General features: G+C 34.0%; 1 protein-coding gene across 2 annotated transcripts in view; it reads right to left on the bottom strand.

The window, feature by feature from the left end:
* The window catches only part of LOC120429160 (S phase cyclin A-associated protein in the endoplasmic reticulum), a 149,950-nt gene that overhangs the window by 17,709 nt on the left and 106,412 nt on the right, over positions 1-25,829 (bottom strand). The window contains exons 12-13 of one of the 2 annotated variants that reach the window (XM_052708926.1): positions 14,898-15,062; positions 6,036-6,188 (exon numbers count right to left, since the gene is read on the bottom strand). In XM_052708926.1, coding sequence (XP_052564886.1) covers positions 6,036-6,188; positions 14,898-15,062 — 318 coding nt within the window. The remainder of the gene's footprint in view (positions 1-6,035; positions 6,189-14,897; positions 15,063-25,829) is intronic. The other variant, XM_052708927.1, reaches the window with a different exon arrangement.

Here is a 25,829-nt window from a genome sequence, read left to right as displayed (position 1 = left end):
TAGTTTGGATTTTTATGAATGTTTGGAATAAAATAAATATTAACTAGGAGCTTTCATAACTAGATATTTTCCTTAAAATAAAATGTAATTATTTTTTTCCTGAAACAAAACTTTTCTATTTAATTAATTCCGATTTTAAGAAAATATTTTAAAGCGCATTTAAATTAAATCATGAATGCTGTTTATATATCAAAATAGCTTTAATTCTTAAAGCACATTTATTCTGGATGCAATTAATTGCACTGCAATTCCATAATTTTGAATACATATGTTTTACTAAGTTGCTTGTTTTGTTGAGAGTATTTTTTACTTTCTGTACCATTTCAATAAATTGTTATACTGTTATTATTTACCTTAAACTTTGTGATATTATACTTTTTTCACACTTTTAAGTGAATTTCAGTTTTTTTATATATTATTAAATTGGTGTTGTTTTCTGTTTGACCCAATGTCACCCTCTCTAAAGGGTGAGTTTGAGTTAATTTTAAAACGATTGGAATTTATGAACGGTGTGATTATACTAGCCATATTCTGGGAAAATGTTGGTAAATTCAGGAGCATTCCCCAACAAAATTTATTTCGATATAATTTGAAATGTTTTTATTGTATTAAAATAACAACAGTCATATCGTTTTTTGACCAAAAGTCACCACCACTGACGGTACATCATTTGTGGATAAACATTTTTGAAATCTATACTTATTTTGTTTTTTTTTTAAAGATTTTTCACCTGGGAGGAAAAAGCCACGTGGCCATATAGGGGGGGGGGGGTTTGGCGTGAAACCACGAAAAACCATGAGGGGGGAGGGGGGGGGGTCAAAATTTCTCCAAAAAAAGGCCACGTGGTTTATGCACGACCCCTAACACAACTGGACATTTTTGTAGTTGATGTCAGTAACCGCAATCAATCGACAGAATCGAATTTTAGCAAATGAAATTGTAAAGTTTGGGAAGGAATGATATGAAATCATCTTGAGCAACCATGCGCACCAATTTCAACAAATCTATTTGCAAATTGAATTATATGAATTGATCATGAACGTTTTGTTATGGAATGAAACTTTGCTTGGTAAAAAAGTAATCACAGTACCGCAAGAAGATTTCAACAAAGTTTGAAAAGTTTTAGAAGTCGATTAACTATTGTTATCAAAAATGTATAAATAGTATTATTTTAATGCTATCAAGATGTGATGATTTTCACAATAAAAAATAGTCGGAATTGAAAAACGGACTGCAAAATCGGATTCTTTGGACTGTGTTAACAATTAAAACTAGATAATAAATTAAAAGTTTTAAATGATATTAAACGAAATTCAAAAGTATCTTCAAATTAACAGACAAGTTTCTTAGTAAATAAGGAAATTGCTTGATTCATGCTACAAAATTGCTTTTGGTGGCAACATAAGTGATATTTTTAATATGAAATCAATTTCTTATAAATTTGAGAAAACTTAATTAAATTTGAATGGAGTTATCCTGAAATTGAAATAATTTTATTATAAAGACAATAAACTAAGTGTAACAAAAATTGTCTACCTGTGTGGATCAATCGGACCGCGCACTGGACTCACAATCCAGAGGTCGCCGGTTCGAATCCGGAGGCAGACGCAAAAATTAATAAAGGTAATGTTAATATAGGTATTCGGAGCACTCACCCCGTGCCATACCTTCACACTTAGGAGACCCGGAGGGCGGAGTCTTGTCGCAAAAAGAACATAACACGTCTGTGGATCCGTTGACGAAACCGCAAGTGTATGAGGTGTTACGTCGATTTCGCAATAAAAATTAGTGGTTTTTAATTTACGAATTTTTCAAATGAAATATGACTGCCAAGGTACCGTGGCCTGAAAAAGCCTGGGGTTTGCCGGAAAAGGTGATGAGATGGAAATTTTGTGTCAAAGGAACTTTTATGTCAAATTAGACGCCCGATTTGATGGCGTACTCGGACTTCCGAAACAACGTATATTTCATCGAAAATAGTTTTTTGTAACTTGACTGTACCAAAAATTGGGACATCCCGGGCAGACGGTAACAACAAAATTCATGTAATTTCAATAACAAATACTGTTAAAATAACAGAAAGTGTTATGGAATCTTCTTGAAAAATCCATTTTTGCATAAGGGTTTAATAACAGTTTATGTTATCATAACAAAATTTGTTATTTGTCTGACATTGGAGGAAAGCCAAAACAACTTTGGAATAACATTTTTTGTTATGGAAGAATACCTCGAACTGTTATTGGGATGATCGGATTAGTTGTTAAAATAACAAAAAATAATAACAAAGATTTGTTCGAAGAATAACTTAAAATGTTATTAGTCTGTTATTACAATAACGATCCAATAACAAAAAAATCATAACGACTAATAACAAATGTTGTTATAAATATCATAAAATGTTATTGACCTAGTATTTTTAAATATCAAAAAATGTTATTCCCAAGTTATTTCCGTCTGCTCGGGATCTCATTTTAAGGAAAATTTAATGTACTTTTCGAAGGTATTTTTCTTTCATTTAAAGCAACATTTTTCATTTTATTTTATTTTATTTTATTTTATTTTAACATTGCAAAGTTTTTTAGAGTGTTTTCGTAAAATCGCAATAAATCGTGATGGTTACAAGCAACCTCTTAGGTTTATACATCACATTATTTGTAATTTTGCTCTACAACTTTGTGCAACATTGTTACACTCTAAAAAAATACCCTGCAAATTTGGGTGCCAGACTCACCAAAGTGTCTGTCTCAGTTGGTAGACTACACAGCAAAAAATCCGATCCGATCGCATGCAAAAGCATTCACATCACCTTCGTGAAAATAAACACATAATATTACACACTGCATGTAGAATTTTTGCAAACACAAAAAAAAAGTTGCAACCGACGGGATTCAAACCCAGCACCAACAGTAAGGACTGGCGCCTTAGCCCGCTCGGCCATCAGACCAATGATAAGTTCTAAGGATAAACGCATATATGAACTTGACATTTCGGTCAAGTAGGATTCCCATACTGATATGCTACATATTTCAGGGTGTAAAATCACATAACATTGCATGAAATAATGCTATATTTATTTTACACCCAGGCCTTTTACACGCAGCTGGATTACTACTTTTTTAGTTGTGTAGGTATGGTTCCGTTGTGGATCGCTTTTTCATTCTTCTTGGGTATGGTTTTAGTTGTATTCTCCGATTTGTCGAAAATTCTGGTGAACTTCCTTTTCGTTTTTGATGTTTGATCCTCTAGGTGTTGCTCGTAGAACGATCTTTGTCTCGAGAAGAAAGACTGGCAGACCTCTGGCGGAACGTTTCTCGACGCCACAAAACCGACATTTTACAAATTTCACAAAACTGAACCAAAACAACCGAACACCTACGTACGAGAAAGTACACATACAAACACACACAAATTAACGGAAAAACCGAAATTTTTAGTTTCCCTGAAGATGATTCAATAAAAATCGAAACGTTGGATACGACTGCAAGCCGAAAATCCATCTGAAATTACCCTGCATAGTTACAAAAACACGATATTTTAAAATGAAATTTTTTGTTCTACACAGAAAAAAAATCATGGTAATATTACATCTAGAAAGGAGCACATCGTTTATGTCAGAAAAAATGTGTAATTTTACAACTTTTCTGTTGTAATGTCGCTTTTTCAGTCTAAATTAACCTCAATTTCAATTACATCAAAGATGTAATATTCAACCTTCCAAATTTACACAGCTTTTTTACTGCGGAAATGAACACAGCAAAAAATATCATGGTAATATTTCATCTGGGAAGAGGTACGTCTTTCATGTCAGAAAAAATGTGTAATTTTACCTCTGAAAATGTGTAATTTAACCACCTTCTGTTGTAATGTCACTTTTTCAGTCTGAATTGAAGTAAAATTACACCATAAAAGAGGATCTTTAAAAATTACACCTTCTTAATTTACAAAATGTTTTACGGTGAAAAAAATACCTTTCTGGGTTAATCTAGGTTCGAAAAGTACATTCAATTTCCTTTAAAATGAGATGTCCCAATTTTATGTAAAATCGAGTAACAAAAAATGGCAAATTTTTAAAAACTATTTCCGGTGAAAGATACGATACGTTTTATTTGCCAAAATTGTATGGAGATTTTTATGGGTGAACCAGTGACACAAAATGACTTCTTTGGTCAAAGGGAAGGCCATCAACATAGTTAAATAATGTCTTCGATATTTTAAAAAGTGACCACGTTATTGATGGTCCCTAATGGGAAAGTCAAAGGCATTCTAACAGTGTGTAAAAGATTCGTTGTTCAAATCTCGTCCAAAATTTAACTTTATTTTGATGATCGTGCGTGCGGGAGGACGGAAGTTATTTTTTTTCCTGCCGTTCTTCATTCATCAATTTTTGTGGATAAAAAATATAAGTATCTTCGACAGTCCAGACTCGATTATCCGACGGCCTTGGTAAAATTTCACTTCGGATAATCGAATCACGAAAAAAAAAAACAATTTTCGTTGTCTAATTTTTGATTGTGGTTAAGGGTATGACCCCTGAACTACGCTAAAATTATTTAGAGCTTTTAAATCCAAGATGGCGGCAAAAATGTCGGTGATGTAATATTGACTTTAAATTCTTAATTTCTTAATAGGCAATCAACAACTCAAATTTGACCAAAATTAGGTTGCAGAACTCAAATTTTATGTTGAAACAAAAAAAAACGAAAAAAAATGTTTTTTTTTCGTGATTTGATTATCTGAAGTCCCATACAAACCTTCGGATAATCAAAACTTCGGATAATCGAGGCTTCGGATAATGGAGTCTGGACTGTATTATAAAGCATGAGCATAAGCATGAGCATGAGAGACCACCCATGGTTGTCCTTTTCCGTTGCTGAACAGGACCGTAATATCCTATCAATACAACCGACCATACGCTTAAACGATCAAATGATGTTTCCCTTATCAACAGCATGCATGAAAGCGCTGAAAAGATAAAACATCACGATCATCAAAACTAGAGCCGTTGCTAATAGGAAACAGTCGTTGGCCACCAACGGCGCCCACCATGTCAGTTTGTAGATCTCGGGGGATTGGGACTGGAATGTTAGTTAGCACAGGTTGCTACAAAGGGTGGGTTCTATACGATATCCACACCCCCACGTGTGCCGGAAAACTACTTCTACTTGGGATTTTGTTAGTGGGTAAGGGTAATGGCCAGGATTCAACATAGAGGATGATGATGCGACCTAATAATCAATAAATTTTGTTTAATGGTGTGATGTATTATGCATTCTCAAGGCAAACAGTCGGAGTATGCGGATGAGACTATTCCCGGTTATTTGGTGTTGAGTTTAGCATAAATGATTAAATCTTAGACAGCCGGCTGTGGAAAGATAAAACCAAACAAATTGCGAAAACGCGAAACCGCCCGGACCGAAAAACACACACAATCTGGGGGACAACAAAGACGGAAACGGCAACGAAAATCCTGCGTGATGACCGCGACGCGCACCGTTCAAATTCTCCAACGCAACTGTCGGAGTCTGGACTGTATTGTTGTTGTTGTTGATTTTATTAGGGGAACTTTAACCCTATGGGTCATTCGCTCCCGTAGCCTGGACTGTATTATAAAGTCCAACGTAAACGATGTTGACGTTTTTTTTGCAACACGTTTTTTTTTGTTTTTTTTACGGAAATTTGGAAGTTAATTTTGCATTGAAGTCGCTTCGACATCTTCAAGGTTTCGAGCTAGAAATCATTGATAAACGCGTCTTAGTCAATTTCCTGAAAAATGGAAGGGGTCGTACCGACCAACCGTCGCTTCTTCAACGTGCACTCAAAACATGTGACCTTATGCATTTCACAAACCTGAGGTTTTGACCATTTTTCATTCGAAAATCAAAATTTCATCAGCAAATTTATACAGCAAATTATAGTTAAATTAAAGCCTTGTAAAAATATATGGGATGTCAAAATAATATATTGTTATCTATCTGAAAAAGTTAAACGTTATGCCTTTAAAAATATGACAAACAAAAAAAACCCACTAAACTTACCGCAATGTCGAAATCTTTCCCGAGCACGGCTTTGGCCTCGGCGTTCTCGTACGTGACGGTGACCAGCGTCGGATAGATGACCATGTCGAACTTCTTCGGCAACTTGGTGAGGCTTTTAATTATCACCGATGATTGGTCCGAGATGAGCAGGTCCTGCAATTAAAACAGTACCTAATTAGTGTTTTGCTCTGAGAACGTCAGACCAACAACCAATGATCTGCCAAATATTGACTCGGAGTCGCGTCGCGTCGGCTCAGACGGAATTATAAGCCTGGGCAGGGGCAACCCGATATCAACGGGTTCGAATCTCGTAACGGCCGGGATGAGCGGACTGTCAATCTGCATGTTCATCGCAGAAAATCGCGCACTTTGCGCAAAGTCATTCTTTGAGAGCCTATCTTGGCTGAGAATCCCGTCCCGGCCCATCCGCCAAAGGTCGAAAGCAAAACAAATGGGCAAAAAATCAACGCGAACCTCTTTTGCTTCTTGTTTCTTTTTGGCTTTCGGGTGTGGGCACAACTGAAACATCAAATCCAGCCTTGTTTTTTTTCTTTTCTTAAAAGGAGCAAGTTTTGAGTGAAAAGAGGTCAAGTAAGAAGAAGAGAGAGGGGGTTGTATGTTTTCCATTGTTGTTCCGCCGTGCTCTATATTTATCTGGCCGAGATAATTGGTAGTTTTCAGGAGAAAAAGTATCAAAATATTTTGTTGTAAATTTTAAATTATTTATCATCTTACAAAATCTTAATGGAAGAAGGAGAAAAAAAAGAATGGCCGATAAAGATGCTGGGGATGTTCATGTTCAGTTTCGACAGCTTCAAAGTTTCAAACAAATTTCAAATAATTGCTAATTCTTGGTAGTTCAGAAAACAACATTTATGCTTTTTTTCAGTGTTTGTGTCCGCAACTTAAAATAATGCTTGAACAAATTTAAAAAGCTGAATTTATTTTAAATTTATTTTAGTTAATTTCGTTTGTTTCTCTTGTTTAAAAACTAACAATTGTTTTGTGAAATCCATTCAGAGCCTTTTTGTTTTTTTTTTCAGCTGTGCCCGGGCAGACGGCAATCACAAATTTCATGCCATTTCAATAACAAATACTGTTAAAATAACAGAAAGTGATATGTAATCATCTTGAAAAATCCATTTTTGCATAAGGGATTATTAACAGTTTATGTGATCATAACAAAATTTGTTGTTGGTTTGACATTGGTTGAAAACCAAAACAACTTTGAAATAACATTTTTTGTTATGGAAGAATACCTCCAACTGTTATTGGGATGATCGAATTAGCTGTTATAATTACAAAAAAATATAACAAAGATTTGTTCGAAGAATTACTAAAAATGTTATTAGTCTGTTATTGCAATAAGAATCCAATAACAAAAAAATAATAACGACGAATAACAAAACTTGTTATAAATAACATAAAATGCTGTTGGCCTAGTATTTTTAAATATCAAAAAATGTTATTCCTAAGTTATTTCCATCTGCTCGGGTGTGTACGAACTTTATCTGGGCTAGAATTATTATTTTTACTTCAATTCACTCTCCTGATTTTTTGTTGTTTCATTATACGCACTTATTCTTTAAATTATTATAGAAGTTATGGTGTCAATTGGGTTTGGAATGAAAAGCAATATAATTCTACGATATATTTTCAGGTTTGTTAATATTTCTAAACAATTATTTTGAAAATATCTTGAATACGAAGTAATTCATAAATATTCAAGTTTAAAAATAAATATAAAAATATTGTTGTCATCAAAAATTTGATTTCATTTTGTCTTAAGAAAAAATGTTTTTCAATTACATTTATTTTATTTCTTCAGTGTTAAAACTAACAATTGTTTTGTAAAATCATACAAAATTTTTGGGGTTTCTTTCAAATGTGTGTGAAAGTTTTATCTTGGCTTAACCTTTTTTATATTTCAAAAATAAATTTTCCTGTGATTTTTTTCTGTTTTTTTTTTTTTCTTTCTTTGAAATACTATCTCAATGATATTTTTGATGTTTTGTAGAAAAATTGCTAGACAGTTATTTTAAAAATATGTTGAATAAAAATATGTACTCTATTTCAATGGACAAAAAAAAATTGGAAATAGTTTACCCCAAAGTTTAAAAAACAATCCATATTTGTCAAGAAAATCGCCAAAATTTTGATTTCAATTTGTCTTAAATTATATACTGAAAAATAATTTTAAAAAAGGTGCATTTACGGCATATGTTTTGGAGTTTGCACAAAAGTGACAAACAAATATTACAAAAGAAAAACCTGTATAACCTTTACAATTGTACAATTACAGTTTTTAAACATAGTTTTAAAAATTTATAATCAAATTAAAAATTTTCAAGCTTTTCATTTTAAATTTAAATTGAAAAAAATATAACTTTAGGAAACAATATGGTCTCTTATGTATTTTGTTATTTTTCGACAGAAGCCTTTAAACAATTTATCTGTAGATTTGCCAAAAATTTTTAGTATTTCTTTGTGCCCTATTTTTTGTAAAATTGAGCTTGAGATTTGAAATTAAATTTTCACATTCACTTCAAAAAAGCATAAGTTTTAAAGACACAGAAGGGCACTTTAAAATTAAAAAAATTAAATAAATCCATTATGCTAAAAGCAGTAACACAAATTCATACAAAAAATCTTAAAAAAGGAAAATATTTTGATTCCGTTGTTGTCTTGAAAGTCAAAATACTTTAGAGCGCTTAAACCAGGGGTGCTCAAAGTTTTTGAACGGTGGGCCAAATTTTAAGCTCACAAGAGATTGCGGGCAAACTGTGAAAAAAGTGATTATTTAAAAAAAAATGATTATTACAATCTTTCAGACTGAGAATACGTTGATCAGCTGGTCTTTAAACATAACAGTACAAAAAATTACACTTTTTCAAAAACTTTGCTAAAAAGGCTTTTAATCAGTTGGTTCAAATTTGATAATCAAAAAAAATTAAAAATCTGGCTGCTGCAAATATTTTGATAAAAGTTTGTATACCACGGGTCAAGATCGTGGGGTGGTTGATTATTTGGTGGCTAAAGGCGATCATAATTTTTCAAATATAATATAAAAATACAAAGGTATTTAATTAAACGCACTTGAATTTTCCCTAAATTTTAATTACTAAAAAAATGTTGATTTTATTTTTAAAGTGAAAAAGGGGGTTTCAACAAATATTCTTCCAATTTCACTAACGTTTTAATAAAGTTGGGTATGCCTTAATACTTTGGTCACCCCTTAAACAAAAAAAAATATTAAAAATAAAAAATATATGCAAAAATTTCCTAAGCATAAAAAAACTGAAAGAAGATAATCAAAATTAATAACAAAATGAAGATTCCTAAAACAGATATCTATGATTGCGTAAAATCTCATAAAAAAAAAAACAAAAAAGAATCATCCCTCGACCACTGCTCTCTCTCTCTCTCTCCCTCTCTCTCTCTCTCTGGCCAGTCAACGGTTTTCATCACGCTGTCTGCGGCATTGCCGATGGCTCAAGGCTCCAGTTCAAGGCGGCCGGTTGTGCAGGATGATTTTGTTCTACATAAAGTAAAAAGTGGCCGCACTTCACTTCTGCCTCGGATGGCATCCGAAAGAAGGCAAACTACGGATAATGATACGTTTTGTTACGACGCGATATGACTGGGTGCTTTTTTTTCTTTTTGGCTCGTTCTTGGCCACGGCGGCGGCCTCCAGAAGAAGACGTGCGCAACTTCTCGAGCCATGAAGCGCCATCAGACAAGAACCAAAACAACGCCGAGATAGTGTGGTCTCCCGTTGGTGGGGGGATAGAGGGAGAAAGAATCATTCCCGGAATGATGGCCGCGATGCGAAAAAAAAGCGGAAAACATAAACTAACGAGAATACACAAGTCATAAAAGTAATTTAGATCAGAAAATCATCACGAGCGCGCGGCCGCGCGGTAAAAGCTAATGGCCCGGGCAGACGGTAATAACAAAATTGATAATATTTCAATAACAAATCCTGTTAAAATAACAAAAAGTGTTATTATTTTAACCTGAAGTTCAACTTCAAGAAGAAAAAATAATAACAGTTTCTGATAAAATAACAAAATTTGGTATTGAAGTGATATTATATTGAAAATGTTTAATAACACGCCAATAAGAGGAAATGTTATACATTTCAAAAACTCTCCTAATAACAAAATTTGTTATTCGTTCGGTATACTGACTTAGAAATAAAATTACCACAAATCGCACAAATGGAAAAGTTTCTAAGTGTCCATAACACAATCTGTTATTATTTTTTCTTTTGTTAAATATGTTTAGATCTTTGGGATAATTTTGTCTAATTTCGTCGGGGTCAATATTTTGACCCCGATGGGGTCAAGCTTTTGAAATGGGGTCCTTAAGCTAAAATTATTCTAAAAAGTTGAAATTTTGGAAGTTGATTTTTTAAATTATTTGATATACCCCCTAAGGGACATTGCTAAAATTGGCTAGAACTATGGGATAATTTTTACCAATTTCGTCGGGGTCATTATTTTGGCCATGAAATGGGGTCCTTAAGCTAAAATTATTCTAAAAAGTTGAAATTTTGAAAGTTGATTTTTTTTATTATTTGATACTCCCTAAGGGACTTTGTTAAAATTGGCTAGAACTATGGGATAATTTTGACCAATTTCGTCAGGGTCATTATTTTGGCCATGAAATGGGGTCCTTAAGCTAAAATTATTCTAAAAAGTTGAAATTTTGAAAGTTGATTTTTTTAATTATTTGATATACCCCCTAAGGGACTTTGCTAAAATTGGCTAGAACTATGGGATAATTTTTACCAATTTCGTCGGGATCATTATTTTGGTCATGAAATGGGGTCCTTAAGCTAAAATTATTCTAAAAAGTTGAAATTTGAAAGTTGATTTTTTTAATTATTTGATATACCCCCTAAAGGACTTTGTTTAAAATGGTTAGAACTATGGGATAATTTTGACCAATTTCGTCGGGGTCGTTATTTTGGCCATGAAATGGGGTCCTTAAGCTAAAATTATTCTAAAAAGTTGAAATTTTGAAAGATGATTTTTTTAATTATTTGATATACCCCCTAAGGGACTTTGTTAAAATTGGCTAGAACTATGGGATAATTTTGACCAATTTCGTCAGGGTCATTATTTTGGTCATGAAATGGGGTCCTTAAGCTAAAATTATTCTAAAAAGTTGAAATTTTGAAAGTTGATTTTTTAATTATTTGATATACCCCCTAAGGGACTTTGTTAAAATTGGCTAGAACTATGGGATAATTTTGACCAATTTCGTCAGGGTCATTATTTTGGCCATGAAATGGGGTCCTTAAGCTAAAATTATTCTAAAAAGTTGAAATTTTGAAAGTTGATTTTTTTAATTATTTGATATACCCCCTAAGGGACTTTGCTAAAATTGGCTAGAACTATGGGATAATTTTTACCAATTTCGTCGGGGTCATTATTTTGGCCATGAAATGGGGTCCTTAAGCTAAAATTATTCTAAAAAGTTGAAATTTTGAAAGATGATTTTTTTAATTATTTGATATACCCCCTAAGGGACTTTGTTAAAATTGGCTAGAACTATGGGATAATTTTGACCAATTTCGTCAGGGTCATTATTTTGGTCATGAAATGGGGTCCTTAAGCTAAAATTATTCTAAAAAGTTGAAATTTTGAAAGTTGATTTTTTTAATTATTTGATATACCCCCTAAGGGACTTTGCTAAAATTGGCTAGAACTATGGGATAATTTTTACCAATTTCGTCGGGATCATTATTTTGGTCATGAAATGGGGTCCTTAAGCTAAAATCATTCTAAAAAGTTGAAATTTTGAAAGTTGATTTTTTTAATTATTTGATATACCCCCTAAAGGACTTTGTTGAAAATGGTTAGAACTATGGGATAATTTTGACCAATTTCGTCGGGGTCATTATTTTGGCCATAAAATGGGGTCCTTAAGCTAAAATTATTCTAAAAAGTTGAAATTTTGAAAGTTGATTTTTTTAATTATTTGATATACCCCCTAAGGGACTTTGTTAAAATTGGCTAGAACTATGGGATAATTTTGACCAAATTCGTCGGGGTCATTATTTTGGCCATGAAATGGGGTCCTTAAGCTAAAATTATTCTAAAAAGTTGAAATTTTGAAAGTTGATTTTTTTAATTATTTGATATACCCCCTAAGGGACTTTGTTAAAATTGGCTAGAACTATGGGATAATTTTGACCAATTTCGTCAGGGTCATTATTTTGGTCATGAAATGGGGTCCTTAAGCTAAAATTATTCTAAAAAGTTGAAATTTTGAAAGTTGATTTTTTTAATTATTTGATATACCCCCTAAGGGACTTTGCTAAAATTGGCTAGAACTATGGGATAATTTTTACCAATTTCGTCGGGATCATTATTTTGGTCATGAAATGGGGTCCTTAAGCTAAAATTATTCTAAAAAGTTGAAATTTTGAAAGTTGATTTTTTTAATTATTTGATATACCCCCTAAAGGACTTTGTTGAAAATGGTTAGAACTATGGGATAATTTTGACCAATTTCGTCGGGGTCATTATTTTGGCCATAAAATGGGGTCCTTAAGCTAAAATTATTCTAAAAAGTTGAAATTTTGAAAGTTGATTTTTTTAATTATTTGATATACCCCCTAAGGGACTTTGTTAAAATTGGCTAGAACTATGGGATAATTTTGACCAAATTCGTCGAGGTCATTATTTTGGCCATGAAATGGGGTCCTTAAGCTAAAATTATTCTAAAAAGTTGAAATTTTGAAAGTTGATTTTTTTAATTATTTGATATACCCCCTAAGGGACTTTGTTAAAATTGGCTAGAACTATGGGATAATTTTGACCAAATTCGTCGAGGTCATTATTTTGGCCATGAAATGGGGTCCTTAAGCTAAAATTATTCTAAAAAGTTGAAATTTTGAAAGTTGATTTTTTTAATTATTTGATATACCCCCTAAGGGACTTTGTTAAAATTGGCTAGAACTATGGGATAATTTTGACCAATTTCGTCAGGGTCATTATTTTGGCCATGAAATGGGGTCCTTAAGCTAAAATTATTCTAAAAAGTTGAAATTTTGAAAGTTGATTTTTTTAATTATTTGATATACCCCCTAAGGGACTTTGCTAAAATTGGCTAGAACTATGGGATAATTTTTACCAATTTCGTCGGGATCATTATTTTGGTCATGAAATGGGGTTTCAAGCTAAAATTAATCCGATAAATTAACTTTTGAGAGTTCTTTTTTTTTATTTTGTTATATTCCCTAACGGAATTGATTTATTTATTGGGAATTTTTGAAGTGTGAATAACAAAAACTGTTATTATTTTCACAGAGCCAGGAAGTCGGAGCTGACGTTGAAGTTCGAGCTGGAGTGTGACCTCGGAGACTGCATCGGATTCATCTAATTTTCAGCAACTTTTACTTGGAATCGGAATCTGTGAAGTCGGGTATTTTTGGAGAGCTAAAGTCGTCGTTGACGTCATATCCTGCATCCAGAGTCGGAGTTGTCTTCAAAGTATGGATTCAAAGTCGCTTGGAGGTACCCGACTCTGCAGCCCTGACTAGTACAGAGGAGCAAGCTTCCCTGCACCGTGCGGTACACGCGGTTCACTTGTCCCTCGGGTTTGCTTTGCGCCTGCTTTGTTCGGTTTACACCCGTACCCGACTCTCTCGAGCCGAGGGTATTTTGGTTCAACGTACCAGCGCACCACGACACTCTCGGTTCGTCGCCTCGGTTGTGTGTCTGGCACTCACCCGAGGCATGAACCCAGCTTATAAACCAAGGTGCTTCACTCGGCACGAGCCGAGGTACGTGCCGTGGTACGCGCTGGCGGTACAAACCGGTTTCAATACCACGGCGCGTACCACGGCACGCTGGGTTCATGCCTCGGGTGAGTGCCAGACACACAACCGAGGCGACGAGCCGAGATTGTCGTGGTGCGCTGGTACGATGAACCAAAATACCAACACACAATGGGTTCAGGCTCGAGCCGAAGCTAGAAAACCAAACCCGCGGTGTGCGTTGACACTGGCGCATGGGAAGCTTGCAGAGGAGTTATGGCAACTGCAGGTTTATTTGCAAATTACAAATAAACCAAAACAATAACTTTTTTTGTTATGGAGACATACCAGTTCAATAACATTTTTTGTTATTATGCTGCTCCACCTCTCCGCACAAAATAACAAATCTTGTTATTCCTTCATGATTCCTTCTGTGTTATTGGTTTGTTATTGCAATAACAACATAATAACAGTTTAAGTTATTCTTCGAACAAATCTTTGTTATTGATTTTTGTTATTTTAACAACTAATCCGATCATCCCAATAACATATTTCGATCTTCTCACAATATCAATAACTGACCTTCCCAAGTTATTTCCGTCTGCTCGGGGGAAGAGAAATAGAGGAGCCTAACAAAACATAAAACGAGCCTCCAGAGAGAGGGGGCCGTCCCGGGCAGCGTTGCCACAAGTACAGATATTTTTGGCACAGACCAAACACTCAAACGAATTATTTTTACAGTTAAAATACACTTGAGTAGTTTTTGTAAACTGCACTAAAAAGATAAACATTTTTTGAATCTTTTTACTTGTTTAGTTTTTGATAAAAATGTTTTTCTTTAAAGTTATACTTGATTGAGTGTTTGGTATGTGCCAAAAATATCTGTACGTGTGGCAAGCCTGGTCCCGGGTTCGATCCCAGGTCGAGCAACCCCAGCGTAAAAGAACAAAGCGGGTTTTTTTTTGTTCTTTTCCGAATTCTGGTTGGCTCCAGCGTTACATAAAGCCCCATTCGAAACGCAAATGGCCGGGATCACTTTTTAACTACATGCTTCAAGCCAAATTTTCTTTAAAATAGAGAAGCAACCTTACCTGATTAAGCTTATTATTGGCACAGAAGAAACCTAACGTCGCTATTAAGTCGATTATCACAGCCTGGGTTTCGCCCTTCTCCTCCGACTTGGGGACGCAGTACTGCAGCAGGATGCTGACCACGTCCAGGAACTTGAACGAGAGATTCTCCTCCGCTAGCACCAGCTGTGAGAAAAGAGAAGAACGGAAAGTTAGCAAAATCATCAAGGATGAAAAAGTTACCTATGGAACTTTAGTAGGAATTTAACATTCTTACAAAATTTCAGAATTATATAAAAATACGCTTGAATGAAAATCACAAATATTTTTGATACAGTTTGCATTTTTTTAGAACTATCACGAAGAAAAAGATGGCAATCAACTCTTTAGTAGAAAGTGTTCATTTCTAAACCAATATCATCTAATTCAGCTCTTCTCAACCTTCTTCTAGGCTGGTACCCCCTACCATATAAATCAAGTAGGCCCGGTACCCCCGTTGAGAATCACTGATCTAATTAAACTGACAAATGGATCCTGAGATAACGCCTAGCATACTTCGAGCCAAACATTTCATTAGGGCACAAAACCAAAACGTAAACATTCGGGATTATTCCACTTTTCCATTCATTAGTACACTCAGATTGATAACAAACAATTTCCTATTGAAAAAATCAAAAACACAAAAGGGCACATAACAATGTTCACTCCAAACCAAAAAAAAAGTTCAAATGTGCCCTTTAATTTTTCATTAAGTTCTCGTACTTGAGGAACTTTTTGTGTTATAAAGTGAACTTTTCATACATTCTTAACACTAATTCACTTAAAAAAAAAGTTTTGTTACTTTTCACCTAGGATTTCTGCAAAGAAAAACTTCGTCAAAAAACAATATTTAATACGGTCCCGCGGCTGCTGTTCAGTACACTTTTGAAGATTTTTTATGTTTCACATACCTTATCTACACTATTCAATCACAAAACTTCACCAATAATCAAAATTTCCTCATTATTTCTAACTAAACAAAAGGGCCCGTAAACATCATTCAAAACAACAATCCGGTGACAGCGCTTTAGTGCCCTTTCAGCTTTTTTTTTTAGAAAGGGCCCATTATGAACAACAGTTGGAAAGTTAAAAGGGCCCAATAACGATTTTTTTTAAATTATGATTTTTATTGAGAAAATCAACAAAAATTAAGAAGCATTTAAGCAGAGTTGAGGATAATGATGTGTTTTATCGTAGCATCAGTAAAAATACCATCAGTCAAGCTTATTTTTTAAATAGGAATTGAAACTAGTTGTCCACTTTTTGCAAGCGATTTTTGGTTTTGTGCCCTAATGAAATGTTTGGCTCGACTTCTTGTCATTTTGAGCGTAACATTTCAAAAGGGCATAGAAGCTTTGTAAACAAAGAATCACTCAAATGCTTACTTACATAAGGTGAAAGAGGATACATTATTTGTTTACAAAACTAACGTGCCTTTTTAAATGAAAAACACGATTCATTAAAATTATAAAAGTGCTCCATTCCATAACAATGCCTTGAGATATCACACGAAATAAAGCGGCCAAGCCTACTGCTTGAGATTTACCACAGAGATGATTTGTTCAATTCGATATAAAAATAAAGGCCAGCAAACATTGCTTATTTGCTGAAATTTAGTTAAGTTTTACTTAATTTACATTCAAATGAAATTTCAGTAAACGATTCAGTGATTTAGATTTTAATGAATTCTTCTACTGAAATTTCAGTGAAAATGGTTGTCAAAACCACTGAAATGTCATCAAAAGAAATGTCAAAATATTTTGCAGAAAATTCAGTAATTTTCTTGTGTCAGTTTGACACATCATTTACTGAAGAATCGTCATCTGCTGCTGGTTATTCAGTTATCAAGATTTGATTATGATGCATTTATTTTTCAAATCACATTTTAAATTAAGCAATACCAAAAATAATAATATTTTTATCATTTATTTTTAAAATACTAGTTATGTTGTGACTTGCCGTAATTATTGTATTTCGTTTGATTGGTGGTTTGTGCAATCCTTCAAACCGAAATAAAACAACTGGTTAGCATCGAGGCTTTTTTTCACATTTTTTAAAACCTTTGTTTCTAAAAAAAACACTATACAAAATTGAAAAATCAAACACAACACATTTGAAAGAGGATTTTCCCTTGGCAGTTACCAATAAATAAGTCATAAGTGACAGTTAGCTTATATCTGCAAGCCCATGCATCCAATTGAAATGGGGTCAAAGACAAACTTATAGGAAATTGGACGAGCTTTCCGGTAAAAATATTTTCGAGACTGAAAAATCAAGTCTGTCATATAGAAATTGCCAAAAACCATAAAAAACCTATTTTTTCAACATTTTTATTTTTAAAACCGCTGTAACTTCATAAGGATTGGACTTAGGACAATGATCAATATGGAGACTTTTATGTAAAATTGTCTGGAGAATCGACTCTCGTGTTCGGTTTTTGAAAATTTTGCCGATTAGAGCACTTTTGAAAAAAACAGTTTCAGTAAATGATTTTTGTATTTGTTTTAGGTGAGTTGCTCCATCCTGCATTTTTCGTGAGTCTTTTTGTAACATCTTAGGCTATTTTCACAAAAATTTTGAACGAAAAAAAATCGTGGGCTCACCTTTAAATTTGACTTTTAAACTTAAAAATCAAAAAATCTCATAAAAGTGGAGTGCTCTTTTCTTTCAGTGTATTTTTTTTCGGAAAGCCCGTCAAATTTCCTACAAGTTTGTCTTTGACCACCTTTTGATACGATGCAACGGCTTCGAGATACAGCAATATTTAAATTACGAAATACATAAATATTTAAAACACATACGGCCTTCTCAAATGTCATTATCGAGTGTAACTGGCTCCATATACACAAAAATGGCTTTTATAGGCCTAGGATAACATGTCTACAAAGTTTCATTGAAATCGGAGAGGGTCGAGAAAAAAGTACCTAAAAAATTCTTTTTTTGGGCTGGAATTGCTCTCTTGCAAAATCCATTTTTGCATAAGAGTTTAATAACAGTTTATGTTATCATAACACAATTTGTTTTTGTTTATGGAAGAATACCGCCAACTGGTCTTGGGATGATCGGATTAGTTGTTAAAATAACAAAAAATATTAACAAAAAATTCATAACGACGAATAACAAATCCATAAAATGTTATTGGCCTAGTATTTTCATTTCAATTCATTTTATTAGGTTGCTTTAACAATTACATTGGTGCAGTTGTTAGCTGATTTGTTCAAAATGGGGAGAGAGTTTACTGGTACTAAGGAGAACGAATTAGACAGAGAAGAAAAAAAAATGCAAAAATAACCTTCGAAATAGCTAATAGATGTGGGATAGTTAGAGGAAAGGAGTCTAGTATTTTCAAATATCATAAAATGCTATTCCCAAGTTATTTCCGTCTGCTCGGGATTCCCAGCAATGTTTTCGTTCATTGCCGAATTTCAGCAATTACAGATTACTGAATCGCATGCAGGATTTTTATTTTTCTATAATGACAATCCGAAATTTCTGTGTACACTCAGAATCAGAATTATTCCTTAAATAGTTACTTTTTATCCTTTTCTTTGGCAAGGAGATAAGGATGCAATAAAAAATCTTTTTTTTTTACTTTTTTACCAAAACATCAATACTTGTTTGGCTCTTTCTATAAAACTTTATTACTTAGAATTATTTTTGAATTTCTTGTGAATTTTGTAAATTTCTTTGATGGCTTTCAACACTTCTTTTTAAATTTTATCAAATGTGTTTAAAGATTAAGCTGCCAAAAATTAAAAATTTCATTTCTAAATTTTTGTGATTTTTTACATTGATTGAAACATGAACAATTCTTATGAAATTTTGCTTTAGATTTATATATGCTGTCCTTTTTCAGAAAAAAAACTGTTTTATTCGAATTTGTAAAGATTTTAAACAAATTACCTTAATTTTTAGATTATTAAAACCATGAGTCGTTCTCATTATATTTTTTTTTTCGAAAGAGATTGTTATTATTATTTATTATTGTTGTTAGATTAACACTTGTACCACCAACGGGGTCAAAACTTACGCGAAGCACCAACGGGGTCAAAAAAGTTGGAAATGCACCTTCATCCGGCTGTATCTCGGCGAAAACTCAACCGATTTGGATGATTCTTGTTGCATTCGATCCGAAAGAATGTCAAAAATCACCTCCAACAAGGTAGATTCAAAACAGATGCGTCTATCTTAAGTTATAATAAAAAAGGCATTTCCAACTTTTTCCAAGGGTTGTATGAGCCGGTGGAGTTGCACTTCCAACTTTTTTGACCCCGTTGGGGCTACAAGTGTTAATATTTTTAAGCAGACCTTTGAAAATAAAATCAATTTTGAAAACTTTGAAACCTGAGCAACTAATAAAAAAATATTTTAGAGGGTTTGTATCCTATCGAACTACTGAGAATGATATGTTTACACTTTTTTTGATTTTGTAACCTCTTCAAGCATTAATAAAACCTTTAAGAAATATTTAAAAAAGTTTTTTTTTATTAGTTTTGAAATTATTCTCATTTGTTTTTGTTTTTGGGGCATTATTTCTATTTTGTTACACTCCAGTTCATATCCCATACTAACTTTAATCATGCACCATCTTCAAATCTCAAAACCCCGCATCCAATTTGGAACCCGAAATTTCGCACGCGGGAAAAATCCTCCCAAGTGTGGCTTATTCATTTTCTTTCCTCGTCGGCGGCAAGGATTTTCCAACCCGACGAGGTTGTTTTGTAAACAAAGGGTGAATCTTTGGGTTGATTGTTTGCCAGGGAAAAACAACCCGAGACTGATGAGCTGAGCTGAATTTTTCAATCAAAAAAGTTTCAACCGCTCTGTCAATATTGTTCTTTGGCAGTGATTTTAATTAGGTTTGTTAGCGATGGTTATCGGAGAGGTGTGACGGGTTATCTTTTGCCGGTTTTGATTTGTCTGATGGCCAGAGAAAAAGTTGTTCAATTTTTAAGAGAGGAACTGTCGGTGTGAGTTTCGCACTCAAACTTCCGGGGAAAACGGAGCATTTTGAAAACTTTTTCACTATCAATTTATAAATTTTACCTATTTGCTTCGAAATGGTAATGGAAGCTCCACTCTCGAAAGTTTGGCAAAAAATCCCTCGAAAAACCTTAGATAAATCCATTTGGCCAGAGTGGAATTCGCAGCGCGCAATCAGTGCTGAAAGCTGAGCAAACGAAAAGCCATTCGATGATGATGTTTGCCGAATTCTCCGGGCGAGCATTTTGTGGTGGGAAAGGTAATATTAGAACAGGCAAATTTATGCATATCGAAAATATGGCCCTCCTCTGAGACTTCATCTCGCAGAGTGTTTGGCGATTGTTTGGCTTGGCGAGTGTAGAAAAACTTGTGGAGTGTAGGAATGACGGTTCAGTGCGTTTTTAACGCCGAGAGCTGCGAGTGCAAACATATTTTATCGTGTTGAAAATTCATATTTATTTATCGAAAGCAAAAATGAATTGTGTCTAGGTTTGATTTCAAATTTGATATTTCAAACTAATGTTAGTCATTTATTCAGTTTGGATCAGCATCTAAAATTACTGTCCAAACCGACGTAATCGACAGGTTAGATATAGAAATCACGTTGAGACGAAATTGAACAGCCCTTTAATACTATTTCTATCAACATGTTCAAATATAGTTTTAAAAGCAAAATCATTAATTTGTTATAATTTCAAAAATATCTTAATCGTATGATAAATTAAGAATGTCTTATTTTTGGCATTCATTTATTTATTTTTGATTATTTTTTGCAAAATCAAATAAACTACTATCAAGAAATATATGTTTTAAAATAAAAGCTATAAAATAGGACTAACATGAAAATTCACGGAAATTCTGGTTTGCAATCCATTTTTTTTCTGCTGAATAGGTTTATAAAATAAAATCGAACAGTGTTTATATTGTTTTACATTTCACAACTTCATCGACACGAAAAAAATACAGGATTTGCTCCAGTTTACTTGAATAAAATCAATACCAGCAGGTCAATATTGATATTGATATTGAATATTTATCCAACATTGTTCTTTCCCTCCTTCTAAATATGTCTTAATTAAAAAAGGAAAATCAAAAATTTTAAGCCCTTCGAGCAGTTCTCTACGAAATCGGCCTATTTCGTGCAGTTTTTTATTTGGCTTAACGGAGCCATTTTGTGTCATTGGTTCAACCACACAAGGCTCCATAGAATTTTGACAGCTGAGCAGTTCTCTTAGATTTCGGTCATTCGTTTTTTTTTTGTATTTTTTAATCCGACTGAAACTGTTTTGGTGCCTTCGGTATGCCCAAAGAAGCCATTTTGCATCATTAGTTTGTCCATATAGTTTTCCATACAAATTTGGCAGCTGTCCATACAAAAATGATGCATGAAAATTCAAAAATCTGTATCTTTTGAAGGAATTTTTGGATCGATTTGGTGTTGTAGGTATGGATACGGACTAAACTGGAAAAAAATGATACAAGGTAAAAACAATTTTGGTGATTTTTGATTTAACTTTTTGTCACTAATTTTTTTTTTTTCATTTTCTAATATGTTTTAGGAGATATCAAATGTCAACTTTTTCAGAAATTTTCAGGTTGTGTAAAAAATCATTGACCAAGTTATGAATTTTTGAATCAAAACTATTTTTTTCAAAAAATCGCAATATTGGTCGCAATTTTTTTTACACTTAATTTTTCGATGTAAAATCAAATTTGCAGTCAAAAAGTACCTAAGTGAAATTTTGATAAAGTGCACCGTTTTCAAGTTAAGTCCATTTTCAGGTGACTTTTTTGATTATAGTCGCAGTTTTTCATTTTTTTAAATTAGTGCACATGTTTGCTCACTTTTGAAAATAATATTTTTGAAAAGCGGAGAAAATTCTCTACATTTTGCTTTTTTGAACTTTGTTGATACGACCCTTAGTTGCTGAGATATTGCCATTCAGTGGTTTAAAAACAGGAAAATTGATGTTTTCTAAGTCTCACCGAAACAACCCACCATTTTCTAATGTCAATATCTCAGCAACTATTGGTCCGATTTTCAATGTTAAAATATGAAACATTCGTAAAATTTTCCGATCAGCCTTCCAAAAATATTTTTTTCAATGATGGGCAAATATGCGCACTAATTTAAAAAAATGAAAAACTGCGACTATTTTCAAAAAAAGTCACCTAAAAATGGATTAAACTTGAAAACGGTGCACTCTATCAAAATTTCACTAAAGTACTTTTTGATTGCAAATTTGATTTTACATCGAAAAGTGAAGTTGTCAAATTTTTGCGATCAATATTTAGATTTTTTGAAAAAATCAGTATTGATTAAAAAATTCATAACTCGCATCAAAAAATTTTTGCACAACCTGAAAATTTCTGAAAAGTCTGAAATGTCCTCTAAAACAAATCAAAAAATAAAAAAAAATAAAATAGTGTTTTTGCCTTCCTCACCTTACTGAGGAAAGGCTATAAAATCACTCAAAAAATGAACTTCTTAATTTGACCACCTAGACCCACCTTCACGTATACATATCGACTCAGAATCATGTTCTGAGCAAATGTCTGTGTGGATGTGTGTAGGTGGGTGGACAAAAAATTGTCACTCGATTATCTCCGGATTGACTTTACGGATTTTGACCGTTTTGGTCTCATTCGATCCGTCTTGGGGTCCCATAAGTCTCTATTTAAAATCAGCAAGTTTAGTTAAGTACATCAAAAGTTATGCTAAAAAAACGATTTTGACTACATTTCAGAAGATTGTAAAAAGGGTGGTTTTTGTAAGAAACCCCGTCTTGCTATACATTTTTAGAAAGGTATTGAAAATACCTTTCCAACGATACCAAAACAATGTAGATCTGACAACCCTATCAAAAGTTATAAGCACTTAAGTGTTATTTACCCACTTTTTTGAGGCCGGATCTCATATATTTTGATGAAAACGTTGTCCGGATCTAGCATGCGACCCATCGTTAGATGAGTAATCAAAAGATCTTTCCAACGAGCCCAAAACATTGAGGATCTGACAACCCTATCAAAAGTTATAAGCACTTAAGTGTTGCTTATCCACTTTTTTTAGGCCGGATCTCATATATTTTGATGAAAACGTTGTCCGGATCTAGCATGCGACCCATCGTTAGATGGGTAATCAAAAGACCTTTCCAACGAGCTCAAAACATTGAGGATCTGACAACCCTATCAAAAGTTATTAGCACTTAAGTGTTGCTTATCCACTTTTTTTAGGCCGGATCTCATATATTTTGATGAAAACGTTGTCCGGATCTAGTATGCGACCCATCGTTAGATAGGTAATCAAAAGACCTTTCTAACGAGCCCAAAACATTGAAGATCTGACAACCCTATCAAAAGTTATAAGCACTTAAGTGTTGCTTATACACTTTTTTGAGGCCGGATCTCATATATTTTGATGAAAACGTTGTCCGGATCTAGCATGCGACCCATCGTTAGATGGGTAATCGAAAGACCTTTCCAACGAGCCCAAAACATTGAGAATCTGACAATTCTATCAAAAGTTATAAGCACTTAAGTGTTGCTTATCCACTTTTTTGAGGCCGTGTTATTTGCAATTAAGTTTTCATAATCCTGTTTGTTAAAGCCTGATCTCTAATATTTTGGTTAAAATGGTAGATGGATCCATTATGCGACCCGTCATTGGATTATTACAAAAACTTCACCGCCGTCATCGTCGGCCTGGATTTCTAACGTTTCCCCCAAATTGACTTAATGCACGGGCTGATTCTCTCAGTTTTTTTCTCGCAAACGACATTTTCTTTGAACAAAAATGAAACTCAGAATTACTAGGTTGCTTTTTTCAGAATGAAGTTTATTTTTGAATATTGATTTAATCCGGGAGTTCCATCAATCAATCTTTCTTGAAAACCGTTAGTTTGAGAACTGGAATAATCTAAGTCATCGTCTCGTAGCCGCAGTACCACCCAGTTCCGTCTAAACCCAGTTGCTGCTCAGCTAGTTCTTTAGGTTCTGATTGCACTCCGCCACCAGCAAGAGGTTGTCCACTTAGAGCAGATCGTCGTCGACTTGGTTCCGAACGCCATCCAGTAGCTCACTATCGAACTGGTCCTGTTCCAGTTCGTGGGCATTTTTCCATCGGTGCAAGAATGATATAGAGCCCTCGTAATGATTGCCACCTTCTCTGGCTCTGGCTGGCGCCTCTCACTTCCGTCGGATGCAATCCGGGTCAACAACGACGACGACGGTGGTGATCTACTGCCAAGAACCCGTGCCAACCCGGAACAAGTTCGTTAAAAAACATGGACCGGTAAAGGTCGATTGCTTAAACGGCAGCCACCAGTGGGCACCGGAGCCGCACAGCTTCGTGAGTGACATCGTTCCCGCAAAAAGTGTAGTACAACACCTGAAAGACGAAGAAAATAGGAAAATTGAGTGATCCCTTTTCCCAACCAAATAACTCTCAAAACTCACCAAAAAACTGCGAGCGATCAGTTCCAGCTGGTAACGCACTCGGGAACCAGAAGCAATGAGCTATTTTGCACAACGGTCCAGAAATTCATAAAATTCTGAAAAATTCACTTTATCTGATCGAGACATGACCAACAATATGAACTGCAGTGGAGTGCGAAGATTGTTTTGACAGTTTTCTGATGGAGAAAACAAACAACACTCGACGAGGGGAGCGTGGATGGAAAATAGTGTGGTAGGGTGTGTAACCGGGTGATCTGTCGGAGTGGTCGGAGTCGTAGAATTATAAATACAGACAAAACAATGTAAATGGGTCAATGTCGGGAAATGTGAATTTCAGAAATTGTTGCCTTCCTCACTTTACTGAGGGAAGGCTATATTGCGGATTTCAGAGATTTTTAGACAATCGTGCAATTTGTGGAAAGCTCTCCAACAAAGTGCACACCTCAAACTACAGCAGAAAAAAACTATCCAAGACACACACCCTATTTTGAAACTGTTCTAAAGTGGTCGAAAGTAACAAAGCTCAGTCTAGACACGCACCACTCTAGGCAAGAGGGGGGGAGAAGGGGTAGGATTTCAAGAGTGCAAATATTTGGTGTGCAGATATTATTTGCAAGGGTGGAGAATTTGGTGCAAAGTGTGCAATACAATCACTCGAAAAATGAACAATCATGCGACCCATCCTTGAATGCATAATTAAAAGACCTATACAACGCGTCCAAAAGATATAACAGAGAAAAGGGATTTGTAAGTTGGACTTTTATTTTACCACTAAAACTATAAAAATGTGAGGAAGGCATCAACCACCTTACGGTGGATTAAGTAACGTTTTTTTTGCAAATCTTACTTGAATTAAAAATCACCGATATTTTTTTCCAGTGTAGTCCGTATCCATACCTAAAACTTTGCCGAAGACACCAAATCGATCAAAAAATTCCTTCAAAAGATACAGATTTTTGAATTTTAATACATCATTTTTGTATGGAAAATAATATGGACAAACTAATGATGCAAAATGGCTTCTTTGGGCATACCGAAGGCACCAAAAAAGTTTCAGTCGGATTAAAAAATACAAAAATTAAAATTGAAGAAAAAAGACCGTTTTCGTAGAAAATTGCTCAGCTGTCCATACAAAAATGGTACGTAAATATTCGAACATCTGTATCTTTTGGAGTAATATTCTGATCGGTTTGGTGTCTTGGGCAAAGTTTCAGGTATTGATGAAGACTGTTAAAAATAATGTACGCGGAAAAAAATTGGGCGATATTTTATTTTTAATATTTTACCAAATTTTATATTTTTTTTGAAAATTGTTGGTATGTTTTAGAGGACATAAAACAAAAACCTTTGAGCCAAATAAAAGTGTGGATAAAAATGTTGCGGCCAAGTTAAGTTATGTTTCTATTTTTTGGAAAAATATAAATTTTGCTTGATTTTATTTTTGGCTTCAGTTTTGAATTTAGAATCATATTTGCT

Source organism: Culex pipiens, chromosome 2 (assembly GCF_016801865.2).
Source record: "Culex pipiens pallens isolate TS chromosome 2, TS_CPP_V2, whole genome shotgun sequence".
Classification (NCBI taxonomy): domain Eukaryota; kingdom Metazoa; phylum Arthropoda; class Insecta; order Diptera; family Culicidae; genus Culex; species Culex pipiens.
Note: the sequence above shows the minus strand (reverse complement) of the source record. Positions and strands in the feature narration are given on the sequence as shown.